General features: G+C 41.9%; 1 protein-coding gene across 4 annotated transcripts in view; it reads right to left on the reverse strand.

Moving 5' to 3' along the window:
• The window catches only part of TNRC6C (trinucleotide repeat containing adaptor 6C), an 897,274-nt gene that overhangs the window by 96,025 nt on the left and 778,492 nt on the right, over nucleotides 1-22,757 (reverse strand). For all 4 annotated transcript variants that reach the window (XM_044084998.1, XM_044084999.1, XM_044085000.1 and 1 more), the window contains 2 exons: nucleotides 12,999-13,157; nucleotides 10,138-10,257 (listed from right to left, as the gene is read on the reverse strand). In XM_044084998.1, coding sequence (XP_043940933.1) covers nucleotides 10,138-10,257; nucleotides 12,999-13,157 — 279 coding nt within the window. The remainder of the gene's footprint in view (nucleotides 1-10,137; nucleotides 10,258-12,998; nucleotides 13,158-22,757) is intronic.

Here is a 22,757-nt window from a genome sequence, read left to right on the forward strand (position 1 = left end):
ACTGCTCCTATGAATTTTAATGTCCGAGTTGGTTGCAGATGAGACTTACTGTAATTCATGTTTATTCCAAGATGTGAATAAGTAAGACCTGATCCCAAGCTTAAACAGTCTATCCCTGGTCAGGGCAGTAATGGACCAGTCATCTAAATATGGAAACACCTGGAATCCTTGCAGTCTCAAGTGAGCTGCAACCACTTCCATGCACTTAGGGAAAATCCTGGAAGCTGTGGTAAAGCCAAAGGGCGGTGCTCTGAACTGACAATGACTGGCTCCCAGCTGGAAGGAAAAGTACCTTCTGGATCGTCTGTTCAATCTGTATGTGATAGTACACATCCTAAAAGTCTGCTCAGCACATCCAGTCGTCCTTGCCCAGAAAGGGTGAAACAGACTGAACCATGACCATCCAGAACTTTTTGTGTCAAACAGACTTGTTCAAAACACTGAGATCCAAAATTGGTTTCCAGTTCCGTTTTCTTTGGCACTAAAAAGAATCTTGAGTAAGTTCTGGATTCTACATGGTCTGGTGGGACCTCTTGGATGACTCTCTTTCTAGCAGCTTTTGGATTTCTAGTGTTGCTGTCTTCCTTTGATTGGGTGGAACAGCAGGAATTTTTCTTGATAAAGGTGGAGGCAGGGAAAAGGGAATTATATAACCTCTGGAAATAATTCTCTGAACCCAAATGTCAATACTTAGCCAGACTATTTGGTGCAGAGATAAGCAACCCCCCCCCCCCCCAACCACCTCCAGAGGTAGGCAAATCAGGCCTCCATTTGAGAGTGCTGAAATGGTCTGTAGGAAAAGGAAATCTCTAGACCCCTGTTTTTTTTGGCGTCCTCTGCCACGGGGCTGTTGTCTTCCATTATCGCTCCACCCTCTGCCTCTGGGAGAACTGACTCCACATGTGTCCTAGAAAGGACTCAGATTTTCTGAACCACATTTTTCGATGTCCCGTTTGATTACTGGAAAAGCTCCTTTAAGGAGTTGAAACATGCACGACCACTGCAGAGTGGGTCTTTCCATCTTTCTCACACCTGCAGTATGTGTCCTTGCCTGTGGGGCCAAACCAAGAAGTGCCGTCAAAGGGAGCACTGATGAATGATGACTTGAAGGGCTCTGCAAAATCACACAGGTGCATCCAGGCATGCCTCCTGATGGAAAGGCCTGAACTTGCAGCCCTTGAGGTGCCTTCTGTAGTGTGCGACATAATCCTCATAGATGAAATGGATATAGCTTTGTAGGGTAGCCAACTAAGAGACAAATGAAGATTGAGCCTCAGCAGTTCCAGTTCCAGAAAGAAATTTGGATAATTCCTTAATCAAATCTCTCTGTAGCCTTGTAAAATGTGCTAAATAGTTCAGTGATCTAAGTGCAAATGTCGCTGAAGCATAAACATGCTTCCCAAATCTGTCTATCGCCCTTGACTCCCTATTAGAAGGATGGACACTGGAACTATGTTCAGCGAGTTACTTCAATATTCCCGGTATACTGGTGGATTCAGAATCCAGTCTGGTCTCTTGGGGAATGGCTCAATCATATTAGGTTCCTTCCAGGCCTGCTTGGAGATCAAATCAATAAGTGCATTGGCTGGTGGACTAGGCCAGGAGGTAGACAGACCAGAACCAAATGCTTCCAGAAATACAGATTCAACAGGAGAAGGGTTTTGGGAAGAACAGGCACTCTTTTGCTTTACGATCTCAAGAATGTCTCCAAATGAGATGTCATCGGGTGGTAATTTTGGGGACCCCTGCCCTTTGTCAAAATCAGTATCCAGTGACAGACTCCTGAAGAGAGTCCATGTGCCTTCTTTTGCACTTTCGCTTCCTAGGGACTTCCTCGATGGGGTGATCTGGAAAAGTATCGGAAGAGATCAAAATACCCTGCTGGGTAGACTGGAAGCTTTGGGCTGGCTGCCCCTGTGGGGTAGAATGTTGAGGATCACGGTGCAAAATCACCTGAGAAGTAGAGGGTGGATCCAAAGGGGAAGGACCCATCTGACCTGCCAGAGCAACAGTCTCTTCACTACCTCAAAGGCAGCCAACAGAGCAGAGAAAGCAAGTTTCTGGAATGTCACCTCCCTCCACCCCAAATGCAATCCACCAGAGACAGAAGTCGGAGTCAAGCTATCCAGTATCAAAGCTCCAAGAAGAAGAGACAGCTCCAAAAACCTTGAAGTCGACCTCATCCTCTCAGATCCGACAGGGAAGCTTCAGCTCCCAAAGTCATCTGGCTCAGAGGATATCGGAGCCAGTGCACTCAGAGCAGTAGTCAGATCCGAAGACAATGTTCTTTTCATGATCCAAACCAGACTGACCCAGAAAGCTCAGCTGTAAGGGCTCTAGAACCACAGGTTGAACTAGAGAAGGAGCCGTTATCGGTGGAGTGGTAGAAGGACAGACTTCCTGACCCAAAGGGGTAGGAACCGTGAGAACTCCATTCTGAATTTTCTCTGTGAAAAATGTCCTCATTATCCTCGCCACATCCGCTTCCGTGATACTCCTGGAGGAATGAGAAATTACCAGGGATGGCGATTTTGAGTACCTCTCTAAATTGGGGAGGGCACCCTAGAAGGAACTGTATCCAGACCTAGTGAATATGTAGTACTTGATAAGGGCTTCGAATCCGAAGATGTAAGATCAAAAATATGTCTGGCTGGATCCAGAGATGTAGGATCTGAAATAAGCGTGGTGGGATGGGATCTGATGATGGTCGGATCGGATGTAGTTTTGGATACAGTTTTTCTTTCTTTCTTCTTGGTTAAGAAGAGATGGAGGCTGGAGAACTCAAGGACCTAGACCTTTTTTGATGGGTCTTTAGAATTCTGTTTGGGTGTCTATGGGACTCAACCCCAGCAACTAATTCAGAAAACGAAGATGGCAGTAATCCCTTTAAAATCAGCTTATTTTTCTGTTTGCTAAAACATGAAGGTTGAACCTATGTGACAAATACTGCAGTCTCGTTTAAGTATTCTGGTCCTAAACAATGAACACAAAGATTGTTATTAGACAAAGGCAACTTGTGCCCACACTTGTCACATTTTTTAAAACCTACTGGACCCTTTTTTTTTTTTTATTTTTAAATAGTCCAAAAGGAAAATATGAAAAGGAAAAATACCAGCAATGGAATTTAAGAACTACATGAAAAAGAATTTTAGAAAAGAGAGAATACCAAAACAGGTGCTGACTTCGTGGGAACATGGGTGAAATTCTTGGCTAGGCTTGTAAGGGTCTCCAGGCCAATAGCCTAATAACGTCCTATGAACCAACAATGGTAATGACAGAGATTACACTACGTATTAAGAAAGGTAACAGGAAAAGAAATAGGCCTACCACAATGGTAGAAATTTTACACTCAAAATATAAGACAGATAATGGAAGAAACGCTTTAAAATGAAAAACAAAGATTAAGAGAATAGTTACTTGTAAAGGTTTTAGGGAGGAAATATGGAAAATTGACTTATAACTTATTGAAAACTTGAGAGCTGTAGGCAACCACATCTAAATGCTAAAGAAGCAAATGAGATCTGAAGGATGTTAGGGGTGGTGTGTTACTGGGTAGGGAAGGAGCTCAAGAATTTGTTGGTGGCCACGAGCTAGTAAAATGGCAGAGCTGGATAAGAGGACTGGATCTGATCTCATTAGTTGAGAAAGGAATGAAAATGACATCAGATCAAACTTTACAAAAAAATATACAACCACGGTCCATAACTGACCCGTTCCATTATTTCCTGGAGGAAATTTTACTTTAAGTGAAAAATAGCACCCATGCTCTTGCCCCTTGGATGTTCTGGTCTTGAAATGTGTGTGTACATAGCGGCACTACTGTTACGATTAAATGTCTGAAAACTTCTCTAAAGCAAATTTCACACTCCTCAAAACCGAGGTGGAATCCTTCAAAGCCCCCGGGCATGTGGAAAATACGTCCCAGACCGCAGAATCCTTTATAAATGCATTCTATGAACACCTTCAGGAATGCATGGATCATGCAATCCCAAATAAAACCAAGACCCAATCCTCCAAAGGCAGACGTCCTGTCTGGTGGACCCCAGCCATAAACAAACTATACAATAGAAGGAGGAAGCTACTACATGATAGAGCAAAATCCCAAAAAGGGAAGGCATCTCTGATCAGTATTAGCAAAAAACTAAGGGCACTCATAAAATCGTCTAAGGCCAGCTTTGAGAGAAAAATTGCGCAGGACACCAAGGATAATCACAAGGCTTTCTTTAGTTATGTTAGGAACCTGGGTGGGAATTCCCAGATATGCTCAGAATTAGTCCAAAATGACAAAAAATACACCGTATCCACAGACATTGCCAACATCCTAGCTGACAGGTTCAGTGCAAACTTCTCCTCTCCCTCCCCACCAAAAGGGCAAATATCTATCCCAGCAGAGTGCTGCCCCCCCCCGACATCTCAGATGCTCAGGTAAGAGCCGCCCTCTCCAAAGCAAAAAATACAGCATCAATGGGACCAGATGGTGTCCCGGGCTGCGTCCTACATGAACTCCAAGAAGAGCTAAACCCAAACATAAAACTACTGTTCAATCTCAGCCTTACTACAGGATATGTACCCAAAGAGTGGCGTACAGCAACAGTGGTCCCTCTCCACAAAGGTGGTGCCTCAACGGACCCTGGAAACTATCGCCCCATAAGCCTGACTAGCTTGGTCTGCAAAGCTATGGAAAGGATCATCATGGACCTCATAAATAAAGACATTGGGGACCTACAGACACTGGATCCTACCCAGTTCGGCTTTGTTAAGGGCAGATCCTGCCTCTTAAACCTAGTAGACTTCTTTGAAACAGTCACCAAGGCCATTTACGAAGGGAAGGTGGTCCACACAGCCTACCTGGACCTCGCAAAAGCCTTCGATACAATACCCCACTCAGGCATTATAGATAAGCTCACCAGCTTAAATATAAACCCCTATGTCACTAGATGGGTTGCAAACTGGCTCAAGGACAGAACCCACATGGTTAGAATTGCTGGAGCCATGTCAGACTCCAAACCGGTTACAAGTGGCGTCCCACAAGGCTCAGTCCTGGGACCTCTCTTGTTCGGTATATACTTCTCGGAGGTACAGGCCAACACACAAGGACTGTGGCTGACCAAGTTCGCAGATGACTGCAAACTGGGCACCATAATCGACTCTCCAGCCGACACAAGCATCCTCCAAAAGGGCCTCATAGAAACAGACAACTAGTGCCAGAGCCATGGCCTCAAGCTAAATGCCAAAAAGTGCATAGTCATCTCCTTTGGCAAAAACAAAGTGCCCACAAATTACCACATAGGTGGTAATCCATTAAGTACAGAAGAAGTAATTAGGGACCTGGGGACCCAAGTTGATAGCAATCTCTCATTTGACAACCACGTGGCCAAAGTGGTTAGAAAAACATTTTATATAGCCCACCTAATCATGAAGGGATTCACAGCTAGATTAGAGGAGGTCATCGTGCCTCTTTACTCATCCCTCATCAGGCCCATAATCGAGTACAATGCCCCTTTTGGGATGTACCTTACCAAACACCTGCAGCAACTGGAAAGACCCCAAAAGTACCTCACCAAGAGGATCAAAAGGCTCAAACAGATGCCATATGCTGCCCGGTTAAAGAAACTCCAGCTCTACTCAGTAGCATACCGCCTGTACAGAGGCGACCTGTGCCTGACGTATAAAGCCATGTCCAACCCGGAATTAAGGGACATGCACCTCAAAAAATCCAAATCCCATCGAGCTACACGCTCGAGAGACTTGAACCTCAGCACTGAAATAAATAGGACATGCTGGAGGGACAGATTCATAACCCAGAGGCTCCCTTCACTCTGGAATAAAATCCCAGTCCAGGTTAGGCAGAGTCCCTCATTGACTCTCTTCAAGAGGAATCTTGATGAGTGGATGGGAGATCGTAGGTTTACCCCGGGTAACACTTCTGTGTCACTGTTAGACAGAGGCACAGTATACTAACCTCGAAAAAGAGCATAGCAAAATTAATTTAAAATGGGTGGCGAAAGCCAAACATACTCTGGCTAGGCTTATAAATGCCCTAGGGCAGATAGCCTAGTATGAACCTATGAACTTCACAAAACATTAGGTATAACAGATGCACAAAATTTGCAGCACTGGGCTTTAATTTCCTGTTAGACTGAACAGTCAGATATTATTCTTCTCTTTCGGCTGTTCCCGTTAATGGTCGCCACAGCAGATCATCTGTTTCCATTTCTTCCTGTCCTCTGCATATTGCTCGATCACACCAACCGCCTGCATGTCCTCTCTCACTACATCCATAAACCTTACCTTAGGCCTTCCTCTCTTCCTCTTACCTGGCAGCTCCATCCTTAGCATCCTTTTCCCAATACACCCATCATCCCTCCTCAGCACATGTCCAAACCAACGCAATCTCACCTCTCTGACTGTCTCCAAACCGTCCAACCTGAGCTGACCCTCTAATATGCTGCTTCCTAATCCTATCCATCCTTGTCACACCCAGTGCAAATCTTAGCATCTTTAACTCTGCCACTTACAGCTCTGACTCTTGCCTTTTTGTCATTGCCACCGTCTCCAATCCATACAACATAGCTGGTCTCACCTTTCACTCTTACTGGTACCTGTCTGTCACAAAATCACTCCTGACACTCTTCTCCACCCATTCCACCCTGCCTGCAAACTCTTCTTCACCTCTCTTCCACACTCACCATTACTCTGAACTGTTGATCCCAAGTACTTAAACTCAACCACCTTCGCCAACTCTACTCCCTACATCCTCACCATTCCTCTATCCTCCCTCTCATTCACACACACATATTCTGTCTTAGTCCTGCTGACCTTCATTCCTCTCCTCTCTAGAGCATATTTCCACCTCTCCAGGGTCTCCTCAACCTGATCCCTACTCTCACTACAGTCGGATATTAATGTTGAAAAATCGAAACACCTCCTGACACACTACTTGTTCTTCCCCCATCAAAAAAACATTTTCATATCAGCATGCCTAATGAAACCCTTGACCATAAAGACAACCTTAAAGGATCAAGACAACACATCACGTATTGTCACGTCTACTGCTAGCATTGGAGTTCAGTTAAAGGGAGATGCTGGGAAGTCAGTTTCTGCTGGTACAGCATATGCAGTCAGGAGTCACTGTGATGGTGAAAGAAGCATGCAGAACCAGTAATATGAAACCCAGTGTCACATTATTCTATTTTTCAAAGGAAAGCATTCTTGAAGTATTAGGAAATCTGATCGACCTTTGTTTTTATACACTGATGTTTAACCATTTATACCCCAGGACTGCAAACACAACAGTCTATGCACAATTTGGGTTGTTGTAGTCTCACTTGAGTCCATTTCCTACACAATTGTATGTAAGAGCTACTATATCTCCGCACGGCTAATTAAACCACCTCCTGTCTGCAATGTTTGGGAGTCACATACTACAAATAAAATGGGGAAAATCATTAATGAAGCTTTTTTCCAGCGGCAGTTAATTTTTTTAGATTTTCTTACAACAGCAGAACCATGTGATGTGGTGAGACTAAATGGCTATAGGGTACCAACCTGAAAGCTTCCAAACTGTGTACCTGCTATCTTGAAAGTCTGGACATAATAGCACCATGTCCTAAGTGATAAGCTTGCAATACAGGGGAATTGCTACTGCCACTCCTGTTGGTAAGCAAGACTTTTCTTGGCATGACAGGACCTACAGGACAAGTTCTTTTCCTTTTGGTTTTAGGAGCACTTTTGTAAAGAGAGATGTTGAATAAAAATGCACAATTATCCCTTGTCCTGCTTGATTAAGAACACTTGTTAGTGCATATCCTCAACGTTCTGGAGCAAAAGCTGGAGATATAGCAATTCAATTGGAAAGCAAACAGACCACTTTATCGGCAAACATTCTTCATGATGTTCACAAATGCTGTTCTACCCAACATGGATTCATCTGTGACTGTTGTAGGGAATGGGGCATGATTTTCCTGCTCACAGCACTTGCTGAGAAGTTCTTTTGCTTGGATGGTTAGACTGCCAGGAGTTGGAGTTTCAAAGCCAAAATAAATATCATCACAGTCAGACTGCATTTGCCACATCATTGTGGCATTGCTTATCACTATATGAAGAGTCCAACGTTTCAGCACTGACTAAGGTGGACATAGCATACTTTATGGCCATATCCTTTAGTTTGATGATCACATTCCTTAACCTCTGTAAGAGAAGCTTTGAACTCAAAAATACCGAATGTATACTCCTGAAGCATAACCTTCTGCCAAGCCTCTAAGGGAATGGGAGAAGTGGGTTCCTACAGAAGTGGAGATGGCACCACTCAAATTTTCAGATTAATTCTGGGAATAAGGGCCAATACATGGTATTGTGTGCTAATTTCACATGCTCTTCAGGTACCTCTAGACCTTTCTCCTGTACCATTTTGCATTTAGTTCCATGGCAAAAGAGGACACGTATTCTCTAGTTCCCGGATGAAGGTTCCTGCTTTGAGATGGTGTTGGTATGAAATAAAAAAAAGTACTACTACAACAGATGCACTTTGCCCTGAAGCAGTACGAATAAGACTCTGCAGCTTTTCATATTCAGAATGACCAGTAACAATTTCTTCTGCCCTGCAGAGCGTATGTGGGCCTTTTTTGACTCGGTGAGATCCTTAAGCTGTTTTCACACTACACATCAGGTTCAGAGATTTATGGAGCTGTTATTATGCTTCTCGACTATTGTCACTGAAACAAAAAGTCTGGGAAAATGTCACATGGGTTCAAACAAGAAGTGGAGAAAAGAAGTAACAGCATACAAGAACATTCATGCAGAATATGTGAAAGTAATTTCATGTTATATGAATGGCTGCCTTATCAGCATTGACATGGAACTTAATGGGATTGCAGGAAAAGACAAAAAGTAAAGAGTTCCGATTTATAAAGACATGTAAGGTGCAAATAGCACCTATCTGGACAGAAAACAGCATGTGAGTTTGGTAAAGAAAGGATTTCAAAATGGACATTCAGCAGAGAATCAGTACTGAATATTTTAAATGAACTAAATAACTGGATGTAGGATCCTTAAAAAAGGGAAGGAACAAATAAGACAGAAATGGAATTGTGGAAACAACACGTACAGACCAATATTCAGGAAGAGGATTGTAATTTAAGTAAAGGCAAGAAATTAACCATTTATCTCATGCTAGACTGAATGAAAATTGGTAAGAAAATGTGTATATTGCTTAAAATAACAATGGAAATGTTATGGTTTGTTTTCTATTACTGTATGTGTACCTATGTCAGATTTAAAAAAAAATCATGTTTAATAACAATGTATTAAAAACATTAGCAGCTTGGGTCAAACTCTGGGTCAGCCAGAGAGGGAGGCTGCTAGTTCCATTATCAGGGTAATGCAAGACACCACTGATTTGTTCACAATGGCTGTGTATGGCACAAGATAATTTCCTCCCAGTTACCATGGTGCATAGCCACTGGCTGCAATGCGGAGGGGGATTAGGCTGAAGTGGGTGACCATGTGCCCTTGCCCCTGAGGGAATGAATGGGCTGATTGTGCTCTATATCCCAGGCTGGGAACAGACATCTTGTAGGACTTTTCCTGGCCTAGTAGTGAACCAGACTCTCATCCTCATACAAAAGAGATGGACTGATCAGGTGCGGGTAGTGGGCAGCCACTGGTATAGGAAAGGTACTTGTCCAAGGGGGGGGGGGCTCTCCAATGCACCTTTGAGAAAAAAAATTACCAATCCAATGACATCTTGAAATACATTATTGTAAAGAAACAATAAATACTGTTCTCATTCTGTAACTTGAGCCATATTCATTTTCCAAATTATTTCCAAGCAGTGATACGGTGACAAACATCACACGTATCCCATCTTCAGACTTGTAAAGAACCATAACTTTGCTATTTCATATCCAAAAACATAAAAGCATCTGGCATCAGTGAGTTTACCTGACAGTATTCACTCTATTAACAGACATCATGCATAAACTTGGAGCTGCAAAGCACAGATTCTCTCCTGCTGACCTTTTGACTGATGATGCAACAGAAAATGTGAAAAAAAACAGATGTGTACATTACACACACACACACACACACACACACACACACACACACAAAAATGCTCCTGGTTATACCCATACTCACCAGCTGCAGTTGATAGAGCTGGTTCAACATCGTCATATGCTGAGGATTAATTGGTGAGGTTAGTAGTGCAGGGTTGAGACCAATGTTTTTTGCTGCAAACTGCAAAAGCTGTGCTTGAACCTGTAAACCAGAAGTTAAATACATTAGGACTTGTCTACATATCATAACCTCCACAACCATCATTTGTCCTTCACTTCCTTCTATCCTGACTTGACTTAGCTTGCAATACTCTACTAGAGTTGCATGGTTAAAGGCAGAGGCATGTATGCAACTGAAGGAGAGAACAGCACAGTGGGGATCAGAGAATAGGCCCTTTCCCCACTGTAGTGTGATTTCAGAGTGTATATATATATATATATATAGATATATATATATATATATATATATATATATATATACACACACACACACACATATATGTATATGTATATATATATATATATATATATATATATATATATATATATATATATACATATATATATATATATATGTAACAACTGGTGTCAGATTCATGGACTAAATGCATAATAGTATCCTTTGGGAAGTCATCCATCCCTGGTAAATATCATAATGTCAAAACACCCCTTAGAATTGACCCAGTATTCAGGCACTTAGAGACACACATAGAAAGTAATCTAGCCTTTGATCATCACATGTCCACAGTGGTGAGGAAATCATTCTATGTTGTGCGACTTATAAACAAAGGTATGGCATCTAAGTCCTAGGAAGTAATTTTTCCACTGTATTTGGCATTCATCAGACCTATCACAGAGTACAATGCCCCATTTAGTATGTACCTAACCAGGCATATCCAACAACTGGAATGTCCACAGAGGTTCCTCACTAAAAGAATACAAGGGGTAAGTAATATGTCCTATGCAGACCGCCTCAATGCCCTATCCCTGCATACTGTCTCCTACAGGCTTTTGAGAGGAGATCTATGTCTGGCTTAAGGGCATTGTCAGACCCCACTCTGATGGACCTCCTGCATATCCACAAAACAAATAGTACCAAAACTACTCATTCTAAAGACTTAAAGCTTGCCTATGATATAAATAGGACCTGCTGCAGAGATAGGTATGTATCCCAGAGACTACCCCCGTCCATGGAACAGGCTCCCCATCCATGTGAAGCACAGTTCCTCCCTAATCCAATTCAAGTGCAACTTGGACAACTGGATGGGAAACCGGAAATTCATCCCTGGTTTGGCACCTCTCTGATGCAAACAGGTAACCTAAAAATGGTTCATCTTCCAAGCCCATGCTTACACTTACCAAGGGTATCAGAGATTTGAGATGCATGGCTAGCTTTAAAAGGTCCTTGTGGTCATTAAAAAAAACTGTTTTTGGTGGTGTTTTCGTTGAGATGGTTTCAGTTTCAAATGTTTGGCTGTTGGTGTTATGGTACTTGACATTCAAAAAGTTCGGTGTAAAGACACAAATCAGTCAACAGTTTGGTTTTATTGGCCTAAATGCAACAGTAAAGACTTTTAAAAATGAAAGTAAAAAGTCATGGGCATTAAGAAGCCATACAAGCTGAAACACTTATGGCCTTCAGGCTTTATATTCATATATCCTATGGGCCATCACTATAGGAGGTTTATGATATTACATAGTGAGGGCTCTAGCTTTTCTGGATCTTTCTTGCAGTTTTGCAATGTAAATTCAGAAAGTAAACACAGACTACAGTCCCAAGGCTAAGAATGTGTACTTCACAGTCTGTTGCATGATAACTCAAAAATGCACATTAAAGTGGAATAATTCTACAAATTGACTAATAACTATTTTTAATGAAATGACTGAGAACAAAACAAGGGGCATAAGTTGTCTGACCAAATCTTAAACTAATACAAAGCAGAAGCTTAAATGTTGAATGCAAGAAAAAGTCACAGCTTTCAAAAGCAAACAGACTATCTACTGTACAAGTTTGTAATATAAAGCATGATCAAAATTCTTTTTTAGGTGCATGCTATACAGTCTTTAAGGGGTTTCATGCCACTTGATATATGTGCAGAGTACATAAATATAATGATCCACAAAGTACAGTGAAGAAATACAAGGTGAGGAAGGATCAGAGTGCATTAACACCACCATTGTGGAGATTTATGGGCACATGAATGAATAACAGTACAAGCAGTGCACAAACATATGCCACTGCAAACATCAAAGCATACAAACATGTCAACAGAGGGAGCTGAATGCTGAAAGAAGAAAATTGTACAAACAGTTGTTAACTTGCCAGTAGAATGAGGCAGCATTTTCATACAAGGCAGAGTGCATAAACACACACACAAACATGCAGGTGTGTGATACAGGGTGAACAGTATGCATGACCCCATACTGGTGGCAAAGGTATAGTGTACAAACTTCAGAGAAGGCTAATGAAAGAGTGTATACAAATGTACAGAACTGTTATAGAAGTGAGGAGTACACAAACACACATGGAAGTGTGTGTGTGTGTGTGTGTGTGTGTGTGTGTGGGGAGAGGCATAGTAGGAAAACAATGAAGTGGTGCTAGATTACAGAGAAGTGCAGGAGACAGGGACAAGAGCACTCTGAAGCGCAGAGGACTGCATAACCAATAAACAAAATAGTAGGAATGAAAAGGGCAGATGAGCCCAAACTCAAGAGACTAGAGGACAGGTCAGTTTTCATAAACATATGCATGAACATTAGGAATCCAAAAGACAAACTAGGAATTCCAAACCACGACAAGGAAAGCACTTGCTGCTTGAAACCTCTCATTTATTGAGTCAAAATGAGTGGTTTCAAGCAACAAGTGGTTTCCTTGTCGTGGTTTGATATGCATGAACATAAGGGATACAGTGCATATACATAAGGACGGACAGTCTAACTGACCTGAGGGGATAGAAACTGAGGCACTTGAGCACGAAGACTAGGCTGGGATGAGTTCAGAGGTTGCACTGGCAGCTGCTGTTGCTGCTGCTGCTGTTGCTGCATGGTCCTGGCTTGTGCTGCTCCACTATTGCCAAACATACCCAGATTGCCACTCGGTATCTGCAGAAACAGAAATACAGACAAAAGAATGTTCTTGCTTTTACAGGCTACACAAATACTAAGTAAGATGCAAAACAAATGTGCCTTTCCACTAAGATCACATTAGTAGATAAAAGACAAATTTTTCATTAAAAGCATTCAGAGAAAGAAACAAATGAACAAATGGACTAGTAAAATATGCCGAGAGGCAGCATTCTTGCACACTTCTTAGTAAAACATAGAAATTTCTCACAAAACTGAGCCCTGTCACTCAGGACAGGTACATTTTGCAGAGGATACTGCTGTGGAACAGACTCCTTGTCCATATTCAAGCTCAATTTATATCTATGGATGGGGAACTTAAAATTTACCCCAGCACTGGCCCCTGTACTACTAATGGACAGTGGTAACTTCTAAATGATTTATCCCATGCATGGATCCTCTTTAATTATCTATGTCATGATCCCACTTATTCTAATTAGAGGTAATATATGATGCCCAATCTATAACCAAATGGGATAGATTTCTTCAAGCATGAAAATTGGCCCGCAAGGGCAGCTACCCGATTACTCACCTTGTAAATGTATCAATGGTACCACCAAATACAATGATTTTACATCTACAGTTGTATGCTTCTAGTGAACACAACCAGTGAAGTACAGCTGAACAATGAATGCTGACAAATGGATATTTTTGTCTTAGTCGATCTAGTATCAAAGAAATTTCCCAGTGGCATCTCTGTTGCTCTTTAAGCCTACATTAATATCAGTTATTTCACTGAAGTAACTGTGACACTAGCCTACTTGAAATAAAATGACACAAGTTTAATTGGGTAAAATACTGATCTTAATACATAGCTCTCAACTGTCCGGTATTTACTGGAAAATGCCAAATGTTGCACTGAAATAATAAGGTGTCATGAAATTCCAAGGGACCCCTTTAAATTACGGCTTTTTTAAAGTCTGACCCGCACCTGTTCCAGATGCATATCTATCTACTGTCATCACCATAACCCAATATCACTAGACAGGGGGAACAGAAATCAGGCTGTTCACTGGACACTAAAATGTTGATGTCCGATTGTGTGGAAATCTGTACTGCAGCAAGATTCACTGAAATGTGCACATCATGGCATCTAAGCTTTTAAGTCTACCACAGTCCTACTTGGAAAATAAGTGGTCTCTCTCTCTATCCTTGTTCACATCCTTTCCAACCCTCAGGTACACAATCATTAATTAACTACAGAAGGTATGTACATGCATTCTGCTTCTGCGCCTATAAACATTCAATTTAAACATACAGTTTCAGCACGTTGTTATTGCAAAGAATAGTACACATGAAGTCCTTAAACCTAAAAATCTGCGTAGCTTGCTTTGTGTGAAGTTTTAGCTGTCCAGAACTGTTGAGTACATAATCTCCCTGTAGTAAGTGAAGAATTGTTAAATTCCATATTTATCCACGACTTGATTAGAAGACTGATATAGAAGTAAGCTAGGTGGAGTTTTGAAGGCACTAATACAAGTTTTAATACCAACAGTTATTGTGACATGTAAAGGACATGTTTAGTTGTCTTTTTTTTCAGGAAGCGGGAGTGACGGCTTGGAACATGGCTCTGTGAGGCATTATTTCACACTCTGAGTGGTTCTGCTGGAAATACTGACTGCCTGTGCATGGTTTTTCCAGCTTTGTTTACTCCATTTTTGCTTATTTAATTTTCTTTTTAGTTCCTTTAGTTTAGATTCTGAACTGGAATGATACGTTTTAATAAAAATTAAACAGTTTTCATTAAATATGACAGTTTTGCAGTTAGGTTTTTTTACTACTACTTTTCAAACTAATTTGTTCATACAAACAGTAGTCAACTGTATATTTTGTAGCATCACGACTGATTCATTACAGTGCTAAAAGATGCACAAACATGTGGTACATTAATTTTCAGGCAAACTTCTGATTCATAATGTTTTAAATGATCTAGTGTGTACTATTCACAGTTCAACTTCATCAACCTAAAATAATACAAAAGTGTGACAGAGTATAAAATGGACATACTTGTCTCAAGGTAAGAAAAAATTTTGGAAAGCATGCGCTGCTTAATTAACTCAGCCAATAATAAAATAATGCAAGGTAAACTTGATGAGCACTGCTTAGCTGACTCATGTCAACAAAGCAGCACTCATATGTCAATAAAGATTTTTGTTCTTAAAGGAGAACTGACTACTTGTAACTTCTTTAACTGGACCAAAAGGAAAAGCTAGAGATCAGACCTCTTCACCCCAGACCAGGGGAATCCACTATCACTCCAGAAAACCCAAAGGAATTACCAGCCAAATAACAGGATAATCAAATCCAATGAGGACCACTTAAGTACTGAGGACGTCCCAACTACTAGGCAAGTTACCCTGCTTTATTTCTGTTTACCTCAGCACCTGCTTGTAGGAAGCTGAGCTGATACTTGCAATCTCAGATCTGGGACTGCACCATCACAGTTTTTATTACTGTTTACACTTTTTATACAGAGATCATAAATTCAGGAAAAGGGGAGTAAAAGTACTGATGGTGAGAGGGGCTCCCATATTAACGGCAGACAGGAAAAAGAAAACAGTAGACTTGTGATATTTATAGGTTACTGGCAAAGCAGGAGGATTACCCTGGCATGTACTTATATTCCACTTAAAACTACCATCACGGAGCTTATGACCTTGGGCAATATATAAATTATTTTAAAGCTTCTACAACTGAATTCACATCTTCCATGCCAAATATTTTCAAAATCTACCATCTTTTGTTGTATTTGGGTATCCCAATACACCCTTACTGTTGCAAATCGAATTCTAGTCCCCACCTATAAGTAATATTCCCTGCTGAAAGCTGATTCTTCCTAAAATATTCTTAAGCTCCATAACAGCAGTTTTAGGTGGAAGATAAATACATGCCAGCATAATCCTCCTCCCTTGCCAGTACCCCCTTACTACCACAAATTTACCATTATCTTTTTTTCTCAATTCTATCATTATTGGAGCTCCCCTAGCAATAAGTACAAGTACCCCCCTTTTCCTTTGTTCCTGATACTCTACTGAATATCACTCCTGAAATCCTTTCTTTATCAAATTCACATGGTCACTTCTTTCAAATGTGTCTCCTGTAGCATTACAATGTGTACTCTGCATTTCTTAATAAAAGTCATTACTCATTCCTTTTTGTCTATAACTGTGAGGCCATTCACATTCCAAAGTAACATGGAGAGTGTAACCATTACATCATTATTTCCACCTAATATATGACAGTTATTTTAAATGTCTCTGTGTCACACGCACCCACTAATGACTGGCAGATTGATTTTTTACAGTGATTTCTTATCTCAATTTTAACCTATGTCACATTTTACAAGACAATTTGTTTTAATGAAAACCCTCCCGATATGAATAAATATCCTAAACTGACAGCTGTACACTCAGGCTTTACCTAACCTAAAATCAAGGTTATCTATGCTAAGATGCATGTTGGAGCCTGTGGTTCTACTTGCATCAAATGCCGTACATCAAATGCTGCCTGTTCATACCTTTACTCTTTTCCCAGATATGAAAAACAGCCTATATGCTTTCGTAAAACATTCCCCAGGATTCACAAAGCCTCCGTGTAAGAGTTATAACAGTTAAACGGAGTGATGTCAGCATGCTGTGCATATTCATGAGAGCATGCTGAATCACACCTAAGTCTAACACGGTCAGTGTAAGACAGTAGGGGGCGTGTCCGTAGGCTGAGCCCTGCAAGCGGACACGCCCCCAGAAGTGTAAAAGTGCCCAAACTAAACACCCACAACAGAGTCCACGGAAATATGAATAAACACAACACAACACATGCCCCCACAGACTATGAACATAAAATATATATAAATGAACATGTTATATTTATTTTTTTAAATTGTAAAGATGTTTAACCGTGAGTGCGCTCGTTTGCGCGGGCATGCCCGTAGCGCAGCTACAGTTAACAGTCAGTGGGAAAGCATATAAGAACTAAATATACAAAATAAGCCAGGAAGCAATAGCGTAGTGGTAGAGATGTTGGCTGAAGAGCAGGCATTCATGGTTCGAGCCCCCACAACACCAATTATTTTTTTTCAAAATAAGCAGGAAACAAGTCCCTGACAAATATGTACACATAAAACCCCAATATATGTAAAATGTAATGAAATAGCCCATTTATATTGAAGACATGTGAGGTAACAAAAGAAGAAAGAATGCCAGATGTGCTCATAGCTGAGCTACAGTTTAACAGAGTGAGTGTATGTGCCCGTAGATGAGCAGTGGTTTAACTGGTGCAAAATGAGTGCCCGTAGCTGAGCAGTGGTTTAACACGCTAAATCTATGTGCCCCTAACTGAGCTGAGCGTAATATGCGTGCCGATAGCCAAATGAGGCTTAAAGCTGCGGAGCTGCGCACCGCGCAAACGAGCTAACCGACGGGCAACGTTGAGCAAGCCGTATCAAAACTGCCTTTACACAGACACACCCCTCAGCATGTCTAGACAGTCATGAAAAATAAAAAGCAGTGGCCAGGTTTGAACCCAGGATACTATACACCATAGTCAAGGTACAGAACCACTAAGCCATGACAGCAGTACCTGTAAATGCAATAATAGCTAATATATAGGAATGAATACAAACTAGAGCATGACAATGCAGGTTTACTGAAGTTGATACAATTCCAAAATGGCCAATCACAGATGTGTGCGGGAAAAATGGACTATATAAGCCCCATAGGTGGGAATACACAGCATAAACGATTGTAGAACTGACCTGCAGGCAGAATGACAGGAGTAGGAGAGGGTAGTCGCTTTCAAGCACAGAGGTGGGGTGTTGAGGAGTCCAGGTACATGGTCTGGCTCCTAGTCCATAATCATGAGGCCCAACTCATGCAGGGCCAGGTCCTCTGGGGAGCATACAGGGCTGAGGCGTGGGACAGGTTGGCTCATGATCTCACCAGTGCCACAGGGATTCCAAGGACTGGTGAGCAGGTCCGTCACCACCATGCGGATCTGAAGAGACGCAAGCAGGACCAACTGAACCTTTGGATCCAGGAGGCCCGGCAAACACCCAACGCCCCACTACTGAGTAAGTAACATTTAATTATGTATGTAAGAAATTAAACCAGCTGATATTATGGAGATGTGTATTCCAATATTACTTCATTTATATTACAGCTGCAGGTGTCCGTTCTGCGAACCGCAGAGCCCATGGTGATAGGCTGGTGCAGTTGCGCCACCAGGCAGGTCAGTAATCCACTACCAGTAACTGTAAAGAAATATAAAAGTATGACAGTCAGCAAAAGAGTGCAGTGTAGTCAGTAAGGAATAAAATCTGCAAGTAACAGTGTGAAAGTGTATGCAAGTATTGCTTGATTACAAAAGTGTGTTTCAGCCTGTAAGTTTAACCTAAACATGAAACTGTCCGACATATATTCTGAAATAAAAATGCCCTGCCTGTAAGAAAATAGTACACAACCTGCAGCAGGCTGAAAAGTATAGCTGCAGAAGATGATGAAATCACGTGTGAAATATATCCCTGTGGAAATACTGAAACATGACAGAAGTGAGACTGCTGGAAAGGATTGTAATAACTATTGGTAAAACATGTCAATAAAGCCTAGAAGTGCCATCCTGAATAGTAAAATGAAAGCAAGTGAGAGAGTGTGAGAAAGTGTCATGAATCCAGCAATACAGTAGTAATAACCCCTGAATAAAGTATACTGCAGTCAAGACAGAATGAAATGCATGTGAGATTCAAAACCAAACAGCTAAATCTGTTCAAAGTGTTGCTGCATCTGGAATGTGTATCCCAAAATCAGGATATGTTGCTCTCAGTCTGCAATATGCAGATAGGATGTTTGTCTGATATACCAAACATCCACACTTGTCTACAGCTATATAAAGCAAATGTAGCAGGATGATGTAACTGAACAAAGCTAGATATGAATGTGTATGAAGAACCATAAAATGTATATTGATGTTGCAGTAACAGTCCTATCACCAAGTTTAAATAGTTATCATATAGGAAACTGTAGTTAGAACAGTAGTGTGTATATAACTGTAGCTATTAGAAATGTACAGCATATGTACTGTTATTCGAAGGTGTTAATATTACTTTCTTCACCCCACCCTATAACCACATATAACCCATTCCACTTCTTCACCCCACCCTATAACCACATATAACCCATTCCACGTGAAAATGGTATGTGCAATCACAATTAACACCCCTGGACGTTTGTCCTGTTGGGTCATATATATTTGCATGTCTGTTGATGCATCTGCCCTGTTCATACATCCACACCTGATGGCCTGTTGCCATCAATTAACCCTGCATGTTGTTGGACTGTGTATTTCTGTTCGAATTATGCATGTGTTATGCACGCTGTTCAATGGTGTGAAGATCTGGGTGTTTGGTTAATGGGAATACTAATGCATGCTGTTACAACTAATTGTGAATGGTATTATATGTCACTAACCCAAACTGTCATGACATAATGCAAAACATAGTACGACAGGGAAGGCGGGTTCCAGCGGACCCACCTCTCCCACCTCAGCTGGCGAGTGCACCTGGCACTAGTGCCGAGTCCGGACCCTCCTCCGGTGGCCCTGTGCCACCTGCGGGTGGAAGCGCTGCAGGATGGGGCTCGCCCCTCTGCAAGTGTGGCGGAGGAGAACCACCACTCACCCTCCGTGGCGTCCGGACTGTGGTGCGTGGGAGATTCGGGACTCTGTTCCGAGCCCCTACGCCAGCTCGAGGCACGGTGGCGCAACTAACGGGCATGCCTGTTGCCCGCCTACACAGCCCCAGCACAGCCCCGTCCTGGGAAGTGAAGGAACAGTGGCAACTGCCTATGGGTGGGATATCAGTTCCACTGTTGCCATCTGTGGGCTCATGGGCTCTGGATATCCAAACCTCCGTCCCCGTCAATTGCGGAACCCCCCCACACGTGTCATACACCGCCCCTGTATGCGTCTTGTTTGTCTTGTCTGTTTACCTACCCAACCTACCTCCCCAGCTGTACCGACTTCCTTCACCTGACATACCACTCTCACCTGAAAAAAAAAAAAAAAAAAAAAAGGGCACTGTACCCACAAAAAAATTACGCCCCATACATAGCTGCCCATTCCGCACACGTCTGCTGGACATGGAACCTATCAATTACAATTGGCTGTACAAGTATTATTGTTGTCCTGACACCTCTCTCGGGGGTGGAAGGTTTCAAATGTCACACCAAATTACATACATATGCACAGCTGTTGCTGATGAAGAAATGGGCAGCTATGGGCCTTACCTACATCCCTCCTGCACATCCCAAGCTTGTTTCCCTACTGTCTTACCCTCTTTGTGACCCCTTTTTCACCACTTCCCTGTCTCCCCATTTTCTTTTCTTTCAAAGAAAATAGCGCGGGTGTGCGCAAGAGTAAGCACGTTTAAGCAGTTGTAAGTGTGCGGAGCTAACCGCCAGTGCGCGCGTGAGCTCCGCGCAAACCAGCGCTAACCCGGTTACAACTGCTTAAAAGTGCCTTAGTCACTTTGATTGACAGGTCCTGTACTCAGTTCAAAAGCAAAATAAAATCCCACTGTGAGTCCCGAACCCAGACCTTGGAAACAGTAGTCTGCATGACTTACCACTAAGCCATGACTCTTATACAAGAACATTGTGCTAAAATAAATATATCATGTAATAGTAGGAATGAATGTAAAGGGAATATAGATGTGTAGTACACAAAGCATGCCATTTAGAATTACTATCAAAACTAGTGGATTTCCATAATAGTGTGTGAACAGAAACAGCCATGCTAGTTGGAAGCTAGTAGGTAATAATGTCACTATAGCACCTTGCAAACCACATAAGCACTGCCCATACCCCACAACCTCTTACAGGAACACATCTGGACCAAGTAATAAAATATGTGGAGAAAAGTCCCAAAACCAGGGACACATTACAAATAATGTTACAACAAACGCAGACAGTTCAGAGAGTAACAGGGTCTGCACTTTGTGGGATGTTTTGAAGGGTATGCAGTCTGAAACTTGAATGTTTGTCACCATATTCTGACGTGAGCCCAGAGGGACTTGCCAGAAAAAGGTGTGCATGAGATATTGACCAAAATATGAGGCAGAAATGTGGACAACCTGCAAATATCTGTACACATGACGGGTCTGACACCACCATATTTGAATAGTTAAGAGCCTAGACATAGCAACAGTGAATGACTTACAGGGATGCCCCACAGATCCCATGTGAAATGTACAAACAGTAGGCAGAAAGGTGTAACACATGCAATGGTAACTATGGAGTCCTGAAAGTATTCATCACTTGCATGGCAGAAAAAGTGTAGTAATACATATGCTCATGCTAACCCACAGTCACAACTGCAGCATACCAGACATTTTAATGGGTGTACCCCACTGATATGTACCATTCCATGAGGCACATAACAGATGAACCTGAAAGTCTCTGGGGCCTGCTCAGCAGCATACTCAAATACCCTAATAGATGTCAAGGCCCACACCATGGCCAGACCACACTGCATGCTGTAACACCCTAGCAGATATAGCAAGCATTCCAAGGTGTGAATGTACATGGAAAATAGGAAAGCTACAGCAGCACACTACAGTCAAGACACCTAGCAGGCATACAAGTAGTGACTGTAAAGGGCAACTATTGAAGCCTTAGCAACAAAGTGCAAGCAAAAGTGAAAGGAAAGCACACACACACACATTAACAGTAGTAGTAGTTGTAGGTGTCAGTGTACATACACAGTTAGTACAGGAAACTGGAGAAATGAATGGAGGAATGTTAATCTACAACACACCTGGAAATATGAGAGAGATACCAACCTTTACACTCACAGAACATTGTCCACAGCATAACAGCATGGTCCCTGCCCTTAAAATCTGAAAGGGCTACGCCTATCTCACATACCTTTTTATAGCACTGTTCTGAAATCACAGTGAGAATTGCAATCAGTACACAACTGGCTGCATGCAATTAGCAAATGCTGGCTAACAATTGGTGCAGAGGCCATCACATGGGCATATGCAGATACCTACAAAAGTATGCTGTACTCCCAGTCCACACATGTAATACTTTCATTGCACCCCGAGAAGGACGTGAAAGACAGAGAGAGAGAGAGAGAGAGAGAGAGAGACAGAGACAGAGAAAACTGCAATTAAGCAGACACAAACAAATTGTTCAGCAACAGCTACCTGAAAGCTGACAACTGGGAAGTGGAGCAGCAGGACAGAGAACCAGATGGCAACACAAGCAGCTGTGACAAACACAGGTAATGTAAAGTAATACTATAAAGGTCTACAGACTGTGAACCCTCCATATGTGTCACTGGTCAGTATCCATATGTATATGAAGATGTGTAAAGGGCAGGGTCATACAGCAACTATCAGTGAAGGCTGTACATACATTTGTATGTGAGAGCATCTATGTGCACATATCAATGTTGGTTGATTGTAGGTTGTAGTGCCATGTACAAAGTAGGTTTCACAGTTATGTATGTTTAGCAGTATGTTAGTGTGTGTATACAGTATGGTAGACAAATATGTTGATATACCTGTCTAACATATGGATACGT

The sequence above is a fragment of the Protopterus annectens genome, chromosome 10.part0, assembly GCF_019279795.1.
Source record: "Protopterus annectens isolate FY-2018-M chromosome 10.part0, PAN1.0, whole genome shotgun sequence".
NCBI classification, from domain to species: domain Eukaryota; kingdom Metazoa; phylum Chordata; order Ceratodontiformes; family Protopteridae; genus Protopterus; species Protopterus annectens.